General features: G+C 38.5%; 1 protein-coding gene across 1 annotated transcript in view; it reads left to right on the forward strand.

The window, feature by feature from the left end:
- sos2 (son of sevenless homolog 2 (Drosophila)) overlaps nucleotides 1-17,200 on the forward strand; it is a 38,664-nt gene that overhangs the window by 5,074 nt on the left and 16,390 nt on the right. Inside the window, exons 2-9 of the mRNA XM_087779336.1 lie at nucleotides 5,114-5,239; nucleotides 5,323-5,454; nucleotides 6,404-6,568; nucleotides 6,655-6,861; nucleotides 10,633-10,776; nucleotides 10,842-10,952; nucleotides 15,624-15,722; nucleotides 17,040-17,167. Of these exons, the coding sequence (XP_087635462.1) occupies nucleotides 5,114-5,239; nucleotides 5,323-5,454; nucleotides 6,404-6,568; nucleotides 6,655-6,861; nucleotides 10,633-10,776; nucleotides 10,842-10,952; nucleotides 15,624-15,722; nucleotides 17,040-17,167 (1,112 nt within the window). The remainder of the gene's footprint in view (nucleotides 1-5,113; nucleotides 5,240-5,322; nucleotides 5,455-6,403; nucleotides 6,569-6,654; nucleotides 6,862-10,632; nucleotides 10,777-10,841; nucleotides 10,953-15,623; nucleotides 15,723-17,039; nucleotides 17,168-17,200) is intronic.

A 17,200-nucleotide genomic window follows, 5' to 3' on the forward strand; every position in this document is an offset into this window, starting at 1 on the left:
TGCCTCGAAAGTTGTGTACGTCAATACCTCGCTGTGATCTCTCCTCCCTGGAGAGCGAGCTTGTAAAAAGGTGGAAGGGGATATTGTAGGAGGAAAAGTGAGAGCGAGTGCAAAGACTTCCAGGATGTCGGCCTTTCCCTCCTTTTTTGTAAGCGCTGGACCCGCGGCGACACAACTCTGTTCACTCACGGAAACATTTGTGTAATTTAATCCAGAAGGTGTCGAACTGGATCAGGCAAGGAGACAAAGATGAGAATATGTTTAGTGCGTCTGTGAAAGAAAGTGTGAGTCGCAATATTGTCCTTCTTGGAGGCTTGATCTTCGTTTCTCCTTCACTGTTACATCATTTGGATTCTTATTGGAACTCTCTGTATAATAGTACAGATTGGAATCCTGCTACTGAACTGGGATCTTAATGTTGATATGGGTTAGGGTTTGATTACATCAAAATAACATTTTGAGGTAATATAAATGTGTCCCATTAGAATTGGAGATTGTCCTGGTAGAATTCCCATTTGTCCTAGAACAGATTGGAAATCCAATATTCAGATCCCAATACAGTAGTAGAATTCCAATCTCTCCTAGTAGAGTTTGTAATTCACTAGTAGAATCCAGAATTCTACTGGTACAGATTGGAATGCCAATATTCAGATCCCAGTTCGATATTAGGATTCCAATCTGTACTAGTAGGATTCCAGATCCTACTGTATCTGTACTAGTATACTCTATCTGTACTAGTATGATTCCAGATCCTACTGTATCTGTACTAGTATACTCTATCTGTACTAGTAGGATTCCAGATCCTACTGTATCTGTACTAGTATACTGTATCTGTACTAGTAGGATTCCAGATCCTACTGTATCTGTACTAGTATACTCTATCTGTACTAGTAGGATTCCAGATTCTACTGTATCTGTACTAGTATACTCTATATGTACTAGTAGGATTCCAGATCCTACTGTATCTGTACTAGTATACTGTATCTGTTAGTATACTGTATCTGTACTAGTAGGATTCCAGATCCTACTGTATCTGTACTAGTATGCTGTATCTGTACTAGTAGGATTCCAGATTCTACTGTATCTGTACTAGTATACTCTATCTGTACTAGTATACTGTATCTGTACTAGTAGGATTCCAGATCCTACTGTATCTGTACTAGTATACTGTATCTGTACTAGTAGGATTCCATATCCTACTGTATCTGTAATAGTATACTGTATCTGTACTAGTAGGATTCCAGATTCTACTGTATCTGTACTAGTATACTGTATCTGTACTAGTAGGATTCCAGATCCTACTGTATCTGTACTAGTATACTGTATATGTACTAGTAGGATTCCAGATCCTACTGTATCTGTACTAGTATACTGTATCTGTACTAGTAGGATTCCAGGTCCTACTCTATCTGTACTAGTATACTGTATCTGTACTAGTAGGATTCCAGATCCTACTCTATCTGTACTAGTATACTCTATCTGTACTAGTAGGATTCCAGATCCTACTGGATTCCAATCTGTACTCTGACATATACACACATCTTGACACATCTAAACAAACCAATATTTAAGAGCTTTGTGGTAATTGTAAACATTTAATGGTGCAAAAATATATGTAAAACATAGGTGCAAAGTATCAGCTGGTAAAACTATACAAACATTGTTTTATCTGTTTTTTTAATTGTTTTATTGTCTGTTAATTGTCCTGTATTTGTAAGTTTTTAACCCACCAGCACGATACCTTGTTGTTCCCTCATTGAGTCGCAAACTAAATCAAGGAGACAAAAGTCTTTGAACAGTTGACAGGAAGTATGAGTTTGGTTATGATATCAATACTTTTGAAAATAAGTCTTGTATAAGTGAGTAAGTAAGTAATTTATTGGATTAATGGAGCACTTTTCCAGACCAGGGTCACAAAGCATTTAAACAATCAACACTATACTAAAATATATACTTTAAAAGATCAAGATAACACCGAGACAAACGCAGGAGTCTCAGAGAATCAAGGAAAAAATAAAAATGTCTTGAGATGTTTCTTGAAGGAGTCAGTAGATCATCAAACACAGAGATGTTTCTTGAAGGAGTCAGTAGATCATCAAACACAGATGTTTCTTGAAGGAGTCAGTAGATCATCAAACACAGAGATGTTTCTTGAAGGAGTCAGTAGATCATCAAACACAGATGTTTCTTTGATCATCAAACACAGATGTTTCTTAAAGGAGTCAGTAGATCATCAAACACAGATGTTTCTTTGATCATCAAACACAGATGTTTCTTGAAGGAGTCAGTAGATCATCAAACACAGATGTTTCTTGAAGGAGTCAGTAGATCATCAAACACAGATGTTTCTTGAAGGAGTCAGTAGATCATCAAACACAGATGTTTCTTGAAGGAGTCAGTAGATCATCAAACACAGATGTTTCTTGAAGGAGTCAGTAGATCATCAAACACAGAGATGTTTCTTGAAGGAGTCAGTAGATCATCAAACACAGATGTTTCTTGAAGGAGTCAGTAGATCATCAAACACAGAGATGTTTCTTGAAGGAGTCAGTAGATCATCAAACACAGATGTTTCTTGAAGGAGTCAGTAGATCATCAAACACAGATGTTTCTTGAAGGAGTCAGTAGATCATCAAACACAGATGTTTCTTGAAGGAGTCAGTAGATCATCAAACACAGATGTTTCTTGAAGGAGTCAGTAGATCATCAAACACAGATGTTTCTTGAAGGAGTCAGTAGATCATCAAACACAGATGTTTCTTGAAGGAGTCAGTAGATCATCAAACACAGAGATGTTTCTTGAAGGAGTCAGTAGATCATCAAACACAGATGTTTCTTGAAGGAGTCAGTAGATCATCAAACACAGATGTTTCTTGAAGGAGTCAGTAGATCATCAAACACAGATATGTTTCTTGAAGGAGTCAGTAGATCATCAAACACAGAGATGTTTCTTGAAGGAGTCAGTAGATCATCAAACACAGATGTTTCTTGAAGGAGTCAGTAGATCATCAAACACAGATGTTTCTTGAAGGAGTCAGTAGATCATCAAACACAGATGTTTCTTGAAGGAGTCAGTAGATCATCAAACACAGATGTTTCTTGAAGGAGTCAGTAGATCATCAAACACAGATGTTTCTTGAAGGAGTCAGTAGATCATCAAACACAGATGTTTCTTGAAGGAGTCAGTAGATCATCAAACACAGATGTTTCTTGAAGGAGTCAGTAGATCATCAAACACAGATGTTTCTTGAAGGAGTCAGTAGATCATAAAACACAGATGTTTCTTAAAGGAGTCAGTAGATCATCAAACACAGATGTTTCTTGAAGGAGTCAGTAGATCATCAAACACAGATGTTTCTTGAAGGAGTCAGTAGATCATCAAACACAGATGTTTCTTGAAGGAGTCAGTAGATCATCAAACACAGATGTTTCTTGAAGGAGTCAGTAGATCATCAAACACAGATGTTTCTTGAAGGAGTCAGTAGATCATCAAACACAGATGTTTCTTGAAGGAGTCAGTAGATCATCAAACACACATGTTTCTTGAGGGAGTCAGTAGATCATCAAACACAGAGATGTTTCTTGAAGGAGTCAGTAGATCATCAAACACAGATGTTTCTTGAAGGAGTCAGTAGATCATCAAACACAGATGTTTCTTGAAGGAGTCAGTAGATCATCAAACACAGAGATGTTTCTTGAAGGAGTCAGTAGATCATCAAACACAGAGATGTTTCTTGAAGGAGTCAGTAGATCATCAAACACAGATGTTTCTTGAAGGAGTCAGTAGATCATCAAACAGATGATTCTTGAAGGAGTCAGTAGATCATCAAACACAGAGATGTTTCTTGAAGGAGTCAGTAGATCATCAAACACAGATGTTTCTTGAAGGAGTCAGTAGATCATCAAACACAGATGTTTCTTGAAGGAGTCAGTAGATCATCAAACACAGATGTTTCTTGAAGGAGTCAGTAGATCATCAAACACAGATGTTTCTTGAAGGAGTCGGTAGATCATCCAACACAGTTGTTTCTTGAAGGAGTCAGTAGATCATCAAACACAGATGTTTCTTGAAGGAGTCAGTAGATCATCAAACACAGAGATGTTTCTTGAAGGAGTCAGTAGATCATCAAACGCAGAGGGAGAGGAACATTGTTCCAAAGCATATCCTTAATAAAACATTTGAGTATCAACACTTTTTAAAATTTCAATACGTTTGACAACTCTAATCTAAATCTTCAAACATGTCGACCGGCTTCAGATCTCTCCAGACGGACCCCCGTCAACGCTCGGATGTCATCCTTGCGCTCGTGTATCCAAGCGTCTCCCATCCTGGCATTGTTTGTGACGATCGCACTCGTCGGGCCTCGTCGCTGCAGCCAAACTATTCGGCGAATGGCGTTCGAGGGAAACCCCCGTAGTTTCAGTGCAGTGACTCACGACTCGCTGGTGTCCTGTGGAATGTGGTCAAGTGCCTGTCGGGGCCCAGAGGATTGATCTCGCAACAAACACTTCTGCTTTGATAGATACTTGTTGGTGTTCACCGGAGACTCGCCGCTTATTTATAACCGCCTCTGGTCTTGTGAGGATGCATCAAGATATGAGTGACGTACGAGGGGAGAAGGAAAAGGCTGGAAAAAAATGGACCGAAAGCATTGTTTCTAAAATCACCTTTATTATTTAAAAAGCATTTTATAATCTTTTCTCCAAGTGATTCTTTTTCTTCGTTTACTTATTTTTTATCGTTTCGCACTTCGGGGCTTCCTGCAGGCAGCTGCATATCTGGAAAGTCAGAGCAAAAGAATGTGTTTGGCTATGACCTTTTCGCGCTTCTCTCGCATTCCTGTATCTGGAGGCATTTGGTGATCATGCCACCCCACGTTTACTGTCATTCCATCGTAGGGCATGAACAGAGGTTTGTGTCGACTTGAAAGTTGCTTCATCGTTCCTGCTTTTTTACATACAAAAGTTTTTTTTAAACCCTTTTTTAATCTCTTTGTACTGAACTTAAACTAAAAATGTCTTTAATGTCCTTCATAATGTTATTGTGGAATAAAAAGTGCACATTGATTCTCTTTCCTTTTCTGACCCGTGTTTTGTTACTGCGTGTCTGAAGGTGCAGAAGCAGGTCCATCCCAACCTCACGGCGAACGAGGACGCCCTGGAGCACATCGAGGAGCTGATCCTGCAGCTGCTCAGCATGCTGTGTGTGGCTCAGCCGCGCTCGGTGCAGGATGTGGAGGTGAACGAAAAAGTTCTGCTTCTGGTCCTGAATCTCTGGGATCCAGTTCAACTGACCGACGTGTAACTTCTTCAACTCACCAGGAGCGTGTTCAGAAGACCTTCCCTCACCCCATTGACAAATGGGCCATAGCTGACGCCCAGTCGGCCATTGAGAAACGCAAAAGGAGGAACCCTTTACTGCTCCCTGTGGACAAGATCCACCCGCTGCTGAAGGTGACGTTGAATCAGCTACTGTTATTTTGTGTATTTATTGTTACATGATGCTTGTCTTTTGATCAGTTATGTGTGATGTGTGAACATTAATTTTGTCATGTATTATCGCCATCGTGTGATCATTTATTACAGTCGTTTGATCATTTATCAACATCATGTGATCCTTTATCTACGACATGTGATCCTTTATCAACGTCTTGTGATCATTTATCTACGACATGTGATCCTTTATCAACGTCTTGTGATCATTTATCTACGACATGTGATCATTTGTCCTCGTCATGTGATCATTTATTAACGTCATGTGATACTTCATTAACGTCTTGTGATCATTTATCTACAACATGTGATCATTTATCTACGTCATGTGATCATTTGTCTACGTCATGTGATCATTTGTCTACGTCATGTGACCATTTATTAACGTCATGTTATCCTTTATTAACGTCTTGTGATCATTTATCAACATCATGTGATCATTTATTAACATCTTGTGATCATTTATCTACGTCATGTGATCAATTATCTACGACATGTGGTAATTTATTTACGTCATGTGATCATTTGTCTACGTCATGTGATCATTTATCAACATCATGTGATCATTTATTAACGTCTTGTGATCATTTATCAACGTCATGTGATCATTTATCAACATCATGTGATCATTTATTAACGTCATGTGATCATTTATTTACGTCTTGTGAGCATTATATCACGTGATCATGTTAGAGTTCGTCCCAATGCAAATTTGATTATAACATTTTGTCATCATGTCCTTTGATCAGTTGTGTGTCATGTAATCTTTTATTTTTGTCATGTGATCATTTATGTGATCATTTATCTGTCGTGTCATCATTAACTTTGTCATGTGAACAGTTTATAGTTCACTCGGATGAGAATTTGATGGTAGAATCCCAGATCTTACATTTGTTGTGTGTGTCCACAGGAGGTCTTGGGTTATAAAGTGGACTACCATGTGTCCCTGTACATCGTAGCTGTACTGGAGTACATATCTGCAGACATCCTCAAACTGGCGGGCAACTACGTGGGCAACATCCGGCACTATGACATCAGCCAGCAGGACATCAAAGTGTCCATGTGCGCCGACAAGGTTCCTCACTACTTCTTCTTCTTCTTCTTCACGTCCTTTCAACTCTTCTGGCAGTTACTTCAAAGCGGCGCTCGTTGTCCCTGCAGGTGTTGATGGACATGTTCGACCAGGAGGAGGACATCGGGCTGATGTCCCAGTGCACGGAGGAGCCCTCGTCTTCGGGCGAGCTCACCTACGACGACCTCGTGAGGCTGGAGATCGCGGAGGAGCGACAGTACCTGCGAGAGCTCGACCTCATCATCAAAGTTTTCCGTCATCATTTCCTGTCCAATCCAAAAATCTTCACACCTCAGGTGAGACGATAAGATGGTCGACGGTCTGACTCGAGGAGAGGGTTCTATGTTGACGTATCTCACACGATCGAGCAGGTTACACGGAGTCAACTTTCTGTCTGAATCCATCTGCAGGACCTTTAAAGATTAGAACCAAAACTCTCTAATCGGATAACAAGTAATCATCTTTGGGTACTCAAGCACATTTCACAACTTTTTTATTTTTTTTTAATTTTTTATCACCCTCACAGTTTACTTTAGCTTTAACTTTTCTACAACATCTTGGCTGTTGTTTTGACTTAATTCTGACTTTACTACGCAATTCTGGAGAGTTTATTTTTATTCTAGTTAGAGCTGTAAGATGTATCGGAAAAATATCGATATCACAATATTGGCACGTGCGATATACATATGGAAAACATGTGCGATAATTTATCATTTGTAATTGTATAAATCAAGCATTTCTTTAACCAATCAGGCGCGACCATAAATGCGAACTTCGACCAATCCGTGTCACGTTCTGTAAAGTTGTCAATTTGTACTTCTATGTCTCGTTGTCGTTTACGTCTCCGTCCGTCTGTGAACTGTGCGGCGCAGCTTGTTAGGCTCGGTTGCTATGGTGACGTGTCTTAGCTCAGTATATCCAGTGAAGTAATACTAACTTATGATCTAGTCAAACACTAGTGATCCAGTGAAGTAATACTAACTTATGATCTAGTCAAACACTAGTGATCCAGTGAAGTAATACTAACTTATGATCTAGTCAAACACTAGTGATCCAGTGAAGTAATACTAACTTATGATCTAGTCAAACACTAGTGATCCAGTGAAGTAATACTAACTTATGATCTAGTCAAACACTAGTGATCCAGTGAAGTAATACTAACTTATGATCTAGTCAAACACTAGTGATCCAGTGAAGTAATACTAACTTATGATCTAGTCAAACAATAGTGATCCAGTGAAGTAATACTAACTTATGATCTAGTCAAACACTAGTGATCCAGTGAAGTAATACTAACTTATGATCTAGTCAAACACTAGTGATCCAGTGAAGTAATACTAACTTATGATCTAGTCAAACACTAGTGATCCAGTGAAGTAATACTAACTTATGATCTAGTCAAACACTAGTGATCCAGTGAAGTAATACTAACTTATGATCTAGTCAAACACTAGTGATCCAGTGAAGTAATACTAACTTATGATCTAGTCAAACACTAGTGATCCAGTGAAGTAATACTAACTTATGATCTAGTCAAACACTAGTGATCCAGTGAAGTAATACTAACTTATGATCTAGTCAAACACTAGTGATCCAGTGAAGTAATACTAACTTATGATCTAGTCAAACACTAGTGATCCAGTGAAGTAATACTAACTTATGATCTAGTCAAACAATAGTGATCCAGTGAAGTAATACTAACTTATGATCTAGTCAAACACTAGTGATCCAGTAAAGTAATACTAACTTGTGATCTAGTCAAACACTAGTGATCCAGTGAAGTAATACTAACTTATGATCTAGTCAAACACTAGTGATCCAGTCACTCGTCTCTTTCAACCTCCTTTGTTAAAGCAACATATTGTAAGAACTTTTCATCTCGTCTCAGTTGTTTTCTTAGAAGATCGTGAACTTTCAAACAAACCTGTCCGTCTTCACCGTATGCTAACGAGCTAAGTTGTTAGCGTCATTTATAAAGTGTTACGTGTGCGTCTTCACTGTATGCTAACGAGCTAAGTTGTTAGCGTCATTTATAAAGTGTTATGTGTGCGTGTACAAGGAGGTGGATTTATTATTGATTTGGTGATATCGCGACGTGCCGGCAGCTCCTCTCTGATGTCGCTCAGTTTGGCGGGAAACCGATGCAAGTCCCGAGCGTTATAAGTTTAAATAAAAGAAAAGGGAAATATCTCATTGTTTTCCTTCTTTAAAACCCCGGACCTTCACTACAGTACTCGCTTCTGCGCATGGCTACATTTTTAGGTGAAAGATACAAATATCGCATTAATAACGATATCGCAATTCAAGACACCAATATCGAATATCGCACTTATTTCCAATATCATGCAGCCCTAATGATAGTCCATTTTTGGCCAAGAAGACGCTTATCTTCAAGCCTTAACTCAAATTAAATATGACAATTTAGTAAAATACAGCGTTACTAAAATGATTTCTATTTCTATTGGCCACTCAACAGTGAGTTAAAAAAGGCGTCTGTATCACAATAGTTTGTAGAAATAAGATGTGTATTTACATTAATGGCCAAATAATCTGTATATTTTAAGCTAAATAAATAAAACCACATAAGATAAATACATAAAAAGTTGTTTGACATTCCATTCTTGTTTGAAATGTGTGTTTGTGGGAGTCATAGTTTCAACAGTATAATCCCGCAAATCATTAAGAATAAACGTAAAAACATTTCTATATTGGATAGATTTCGACGTAGGTTCAAGTCTTATCCATCATGGGTTAGTTTAAAATGTTAACTATCTTAACATGGAGTCGTTTGTTTTTAACGTTTAGGTGAGAAAGAAAAAAAGAGAAGTGTGGAATGTTGTAATTACGACAGGAACAGTATCTGCTCTGCCGGAGCAGCAGCAATTACTCTGTTGAAATGTGGTGTAATCTGAAATGACTGCAACGTCTGAAAGGGAAATAATCATAGACAAGACCCTCGTTCAGTCTTCGGCAGGCTGGAGTTGTTTCTTCTCAATCATCTCTTTCTCGCTTATTTTTCTGTACAACAGGATGTGCGTCTGCATGTTGCCTCGTCGTACATTTAAACACGATTTCTACGTGTTGGATTATAAATATATCTGCAGAGTCTGGAATTGCTGAAGGTTCAGTGCCTGGCGTCCAAAATAGCTCTTTTTATATGCATCTTAAAAAAAATTAAAAAGTATGTCACACAATATTTTGTTGTATTTTCCTCCTCAAGTTAATTCCTTTAAAGGAAATGAAAAAAAAACATCGATTTATTAATAAATTCAATATAAAATAAGATGAATAACGTAATTAGAATATGAGACGCATGACGTGAAATGACGAATAAAAAACATAATTTAATATGAAACAACATGATGATCAAAATACGTGTTTACATGACGTACAAAAATGATCACATTACACACAAAATGTTAATATAACGTGAATAAAAGATCACATTACACACAAAATGTTAATATAACGTGAATAAATGATCACATTACACACAAAATGTTAATATAACGTGAATTAATGATCACATTACGCACAGAATGTTAATATAACGTGAATAAATGATCACATTACACACAAAATGTTAATATAACGTGAATTAATGATCACATTACGCACAAAATGTTAATATAACGTGAATTAATGATCACATTACGCACACTATGCTCACATGACATAAACAAATTTATCAAATTACACACAAAATGTTCGCATGACATAAACAAATTTATCAAATTACACACAAAATGTTCGCATGACATAAAAAAATGTTCAAAGTAAATAGATAAAGACAGCATTACGTAACGTTATGAATAAAAATTAAAATATGAACGTATGAAGATAAAATTTTGTGCTGTAAAATTACAAAAGTATGAGTAACGGACATAAAAAAATAACTCTTCTGCTACTTTTCATTATCAAAAACATCCTGTTTGATCCGCTGTTTTATTGCATTTTTTTTGTTTGATTCGAGGAAACGATGTATGTAAACTTTTATTGCGTAAAGAACCTGATAAAGAAAATGATAATGTGTAACAGAAAGGTTGTCACTGTACGAATGTTCTCAGGATGTGGAGGTGATCTTCAGCAACATCCTGGACATCCACGAGCTGACGGTGAAGCTGCTGGGCCTGATCGAGGACGCCGTGGAGATGACCGCCGACGGCAGCCCGCACCCCCTGGTGGGCAGCTGCTTCGAGGACCTGGCGGAGGTTCGAACGCTTCCCCCGAACACGGCCGTGGAGAACGCTCTGAAAACATGTGCTCGCGCCCGCAGGAGCAAGCCTTCGACCCGTACGAGACCCTCTCTCAGGACATCCTCAGCAAGGACTTCCACGAGCACTTCGACAACCTGATGGCACGACCCACCGCTGGCCTTTACTTTAAGGTGAGAGTTCAGAATCCATGAACGACCCTCGTGACCCTCGTGACCCTCGTGACCCTCGTGACCCTCGTGACCCTCGTGACCCTCGTGACACGTGTCCTCGATACACACATCAACCATGAGTGAGTCACAAATCATGTGAATATTGGTTGATGGATTATTCTTTTTTCTTCTTGTATAAGGAGCAATATTCTCCTGCTGCTTCTTAACTATATCATTACAAATTTGTTTTTTTTTTAACCGAAAATCGTGGCATAAAAACACAATTGATCACCAAATGGAATTAAACAACATTAGATAAAGAAGATATTAATTGAGGTTAGGTAGAACTTTAGTGATTATTTAGCCACTTAGCCACAGCAATAGACAAATTATTCATAAAAATAAATCAAGAACAAGAACAAAGAGAAAGAACAAGATGATACAATCCAAGTCTAAAGATAAAGAACATATATCAAAGTTCTTCGAATAATTTCAATAATTGAGATCAAATCTTTTCATAATTTTGTACAATTCTGCGTAAAGAGGAAAGCGACGCGTAGAATTAAGTCATTTAATCGAGGGGTTTGCTGATATAATGTGTCTTCCTTATAAACTACCAGGCAGGGTTAAGGGCAGTGGTTTCAAACTCCTGGTCCGGGGACAATTACCAGTCCGTGAGGCATTGGTAACTGGGTCGCACAGAAAATAAACAAACTGTCTGAAAGTTGTTTTATTTTGAAAAAAACTGGTATTTCCTCTGAGGTAACATTAACCTGTGACTTTTGATGCGTCGAAGATCCCTGTTTCATTCAAAGATATTCTGAAAAAAAACCTTTAATCGATATTGAAAATGAACCCGATTTGTGATGATTGTTTTATTTGTAGCAAAATGACATGATGATGTTGGACTCAACGTTGACGTCCTGAACTCTCTCTGTTTGTTGTTTGAAAATCCCAGTCGTGTTTGAGACGAACCTGGTTGTCTTGTGGAATACGATGAAAGAATGGAAAGCATCCTGTGTGCAGTTTGATCGCGGCTTTGTTTTATCTGGACATTCCTCACAAGAGTCGTATTGAAGTGTTCCTGGTGGGGTGCACTTGCTCCGCCTTTGAAGACGCTGTTTTCTCAGGCTCGGGAGCGCAGAGTCCGACCAGGTTCAGATGGTAGCGACGCTGCTGCATGTTAATATAATGTTCCAGGAGATCGTGTCGTGATGTGGTCCCGGCAGGTCGATCCCGAGTCTGCGCTCGTGTTTTTTGTCAAAACAACGAGGGTCCTGAGAAAGTATTTCTCCTCCAGCAGACCTTTTATTACCAGCTCTGCTCTGGTTTTCCCACACTCTGCGTATTTTCACTGTTAACGCTGTGAACGGTGAAGTGTAACAGTGAGATGGAGCTTTAATGGCTTCACTCAAACTGACGGGAAGTTGGATTTTTTTTTCTCTCGTAATGAAGTGATTTTCCCTCATGTTTAGTAAAACTAGATACTCGTCAACTTTGTGTGTATGATTTTATGAAGGAGAGTTTAAACTCCACCAAGTACTTTTCTGCAGCTCCTCAAGCGCTTTAAAATGGATCAATTCTGGATCCTGTGGAGGAAGTGTCTGGGAGGAGGATACAGAGCAAGCTGGCCTCCATGAGGAAGAACTTATCTCACCCTCTCCAGCACACACTGAGGGCATTGAGGAGCTCCATCAGTGATAGGATGCTTCATCCCAGGTGTGTGAGGGAGAGGTACTGCAGGTCCTTCCTCCCTGCTGCCATCAGACTCCACAACAAGAACACACCAAGATAATTATTTAACTGCACCTTTTCTTTTTCTTCTTGTTATTTTTGTAAATATGTTAGTGTATATATATAATATAGGGCAGATTTTTATTCTATTCTATTTAGATTTTTTTTCATTTCTGGGTGTTTTTATTTTTTGTATATTGCTGTTTAAACCGAATTTCCCCTCGCGGGACAAATAAAGGATTCTGATGATTCTGATTCTGAATTCAAAAATAAAAGCAGATTAATTTGACCTTTAAAGCCGGTTTAAAGATAAGCTATAATTATAAAAAAGGTAATTGGAGATGATTAGGACAGACACAGCTTCAATCATTTAATATATTAAATTCCTCTCACAATACTTTACTGTCAAAAGCTTTTTTTTAAGATCAGACTCATTAAGGCATAGAAAGGCCTGAGACTGGTTTGCAGGAAGTGAAAAAAGAATTTTCAAAATAATGTTTAAGGAAAATCTTAGCAGGCACGTCTGAATCTTGGCCCCTCGGTCATCGGTGGCCCTTTTTTTGCTCTTGAAAAAATGATGTGAATGATCATAAATAAATTCACTTTAAATTAATTTTCCGTTGACGAGGAATGTCTAAGTTAAATGGAGCACATTTGTTCTTTATTCATGAACATAGTAAACTAAATTTCAATAAAAAATAGTGCATTTTGTGCTTGTTTCAAAATATATCTGTAGAAAGGAGTAACTTTTGTTGCCGTCCCTGATTTTCCTCAAAGTAACTTATATTTTATTGTATTTTCCTGAATCAATACTTGTCCTGCGTCCTCGTAGCGAAGCCTGAGCCAAAGGCTCGGTTCATGTTGCTTCCCTGACAACTTCCTACTCTCTTGACACAAGCTCCAGCCTCCTTCCATCCCTCCTTCCATCCCTCCTTCCATCCTTCCTCCCTCCTCCCCCGTCAGACGTGTGTGTGCAGCACTCAGCCTCGGCAGCGTCTGCTATTGTGGCTAAATTGCATAGACTTTTAAAAATAGCTCAGGCAGCCACACTGCAGGCCATTTTTCTCTCCGGGAGGAAGTGGCGGCGAGGGGTGTGTGTGTGGGGGGGGCGCCTGAGGCGTATTTCATGGTGAGAATGAGACGTGAATTAAGAGCGTAGAAGCCGTGACACGGGTTCAAGCAGCCTCGTACCTCCACTTGATGGGAACACGGCGTCCCTGCTGCTCTTTTCACAGCAGAATCTTGACGTTTATATTTAGACTCATGACACCAGCGTCTGGATAAAAGGACGGAATAGTGGCTTTTAATTGGTTCCTCAGTTCCATTAAACGTCAGCTTCCTCTGGCCACACGTCGCACCCGTGATGTTCCCAGAGACACCTTTTTCCTTCCAGTGCTGGTATTTCCTTCGATCTTTTTCATCCTTTTTTTCCCCCGAAGAATCCATAGGTGGAAGTGTGTCCATGAATGAGTTGCTCTGCTTGTTTGAGTGATTTTAGTCCCACTTCCTCAACAGACCAGTTTTTCTTTTACAAGGCCTTGGTGATCACTGTATAATCCTCCCAGAGTATTTTCTCACAGACCTCACAGTCTTGACTCCAGACTTCAAACCTGAGACTTGCATTAGTGTTGAAAAAAGGGGCTTTTCTGCAACTTCTTTTTTCTATTTTAATGATTTATTCGTCTGACTTTAGTTCCACAAAAGCCTTGTTTCATAATTGATGTACTTTTTGGTGGATTAAAAAAGGGGGAAAAATCTCAAAAGAGACGCACTATGTGGAAGGATTTCAGTTCCATCAGAATTTAACATTAAAAATGCTTGACTTCGATCATTTCTGATTGGAAAAGTTGAATTGTTTAAAAAAAAACAATGAACTAAACTTCAAATATTTTGAAAATGAATAATTCTTGCCTTTTAAATTTGGTTTAAAAATGTTCGTACAATAATGCAAACGGTACGATCAAGAGACGCTTCGGAAGCACATGATCAAAAACATAATTTCAATTAAAAAAACATCTGAAATGTTGGATTCAACCGTTCAATATTCTGATGACACTGATATACTTCTATACATTGCTCAAAGGAACACTCTACAATAAGCTCCTCTTGTTGCTGTTGCAGTATTTATACACAACAATGCTTCACGATGTTTTGTAACGGACAGAAGTAGAGCTGCACGATATATTGAAAAAATATTGATATTACGGCTTGTGCGAAATGCATCGAAAAACATGTGATAATTTATCATTTTTTATTGTATAAATCAAGCATTTCTTAAATACACACTTCGACCAATCAGTGTCACGTTCTGTAAAGTTGTCAATTTGTACTTCTATGTCTCGTTGTTGTTTACGTCTCCGTCCGTCTGTGAGCTGTGCGGCGCAGCTTGCTAGGCTCGGTTGCTACGGCGACGCGTCTTGCCGGCTCAGTATATTATAACGTTATAAGTGATATTTATCTACGATCATGTCGGCACAGAAGAGCCGAAATAAAAAAAAAAGGTAAATATCGCATCGTTTTCCATCTATAAACCCACATACCTCCACTACAGTACAGTACTCGCAATATCGTGCGGCCATAGTTCTGACCTAAAACCCGACATTTTTCCAGCGTTGTTTCCAGCTCTCCTGGAGCAGACGGTGCTGCCGCTGCTGTGGAGTCTTGAGTACTCGCGTATTGATTCCGAGTCGTCTATCAGGGGAACTGGAGATCTAAATGGATATCATGACCACCCGCTCTCGGGTTACCTCACAGCCTCACGTAGTCACTCGTCCATCAACCGACGCGGACAACCTTCGTTGAAATACTCCTTTGTGTCCCGAGTTGCTCTCGTTGATACCGGTTTGAAGTCAACGTTAGAAACTAGATTTTGACGACTGTTGGAGAAATCTCATCCTCTCTCTATCATTCCTGGGGTGTACATGAACATGAATAGTATCTTGTGTTCTGTGTTTTCAGTCTGTGGCTGAAGGCTTCAAGGAGGCGGTCCAGTACGTCCTCCCGCAGCTGATGATGGTCCCTGTGTACCATTGTATGCACTATTTTGAACTTCTACAGGTACGTGCTGTTGTTGCCGGCTTGACTTTCTTTGAAGGAGAGAAACTGTGAATAAATGAATTTATAATTCTCGATATTACGTAACAAATATTACTTCAAGGTCAGCTCAACAAATGGGACACTCGTGATATTCAAATATTTAATCATAAAAATGCATATTAAAGCCGGTTAATTAAAGGTGTTTATCTTTTTTTAAACGTCTCAAACATTAGATTTAAATGTGTAAAGATGAACGACCTCCACCACTGGATATGTACACCTTGACCCAGAGACGACACAAGGGATACCTCAGACGCATTTGTTCTGGCCTCCGGGTCACCGTGACCCTGAGATAACCAAAGGTTAAATGCTTGTATTATTATTGTTATAACATGGAATTTAATTTTCCTTATTCCATTTATTTATCACGTCTTGTCAAATAAGTACAGAAAAACATCAAAATAAAACGAGTACATGCGCAAGAAAAATGAAATACAATACAAAACCAAAAATTGGGTTTGGTGCAAAAATCTCTTTTATTACAAATGATTTTACAAAGTTTTTCCATATTTTATTCCTGGATTTAATTCATTCTTAGGCAAGAGTTCATGTGTTGAATTTGGTGAATCTACTTTATCTTCAGTTCCTTGTGATGGTTAGAAAATGTCAACTCTTTATAAAAATAAACACCACTTTTTTGCACTTTATATTTCATTGTATTGAACCTTAAATCCAAGTAAGTAAGTAATAGTTATTCCTAAAGATCTTTCTAAACCAGGGTCACAAAGCGCTTTAACAATCAAAAACGATACATGGCTAAAATATATCCAACATAAAATATCATCTTTATTAGTAATATAATAAATATTATGAAATGAAGTGCTTTCAATAGAAATGTAGAAAAAATTGAATATATTCAATTATTAATATTTACTCTTAGTATCTTATACTTTCAACAATTTGTCATTTACAATATTTTCCCTCCATTTTATTGGTCTCTTTTTCTTTCTTTGGGCTCGAACTAAGTATTTTTTGCGCCCTCAGAATTTATTATAATAGAATTAAACATTTCCATTTTATTTTGAACGCTTTTATTTACATTTTTAAAACATATTCTCATATTCTGGTTCTATTCTCCTTATTTCTTTTTTATTTAATTCAATTTGATTCCAACATTAAAAAAAATAATCAGCATGAACAGTTTCATTTGACCAGACTCAACCAATCGAACACCGAGCTCATCACACAACGTAACGTTTCCCTTTAGGAGAATAAATTCTAATAAGTTAATAGTTAATAATAAGCTCATCTTCATTTTTTGTGTTCCTGACGTTGCAGCAACTTCAGGAGCGCAGCGAAGATCAAGACGACCGAGAATGTCTGAAGCAGGCGATCACGGCGCTGCTCAACCTTCAGTGCAGCGTCGAGCGCATCTACGCCAAACACCAGCCTCGCCGCAAGCCCGGGTACGTCTTTAAACCTCACACGAAGATGAGGAG

The sequence above is a fragment of the Callionymus lyra genome, chromosome 18 (genome assembly GCF_982586985.1).
Source record: "Callionymus lyra chromosome 18, fCalLyr1.hap1.1, whole genome shotgun sequence".
Lineage (NCBI taxonomy): Eukaryota > Metazoa > Chordata > Actinopteri > Syngnathiformes > Callionymidae > Callionymus > Callionymus lyra.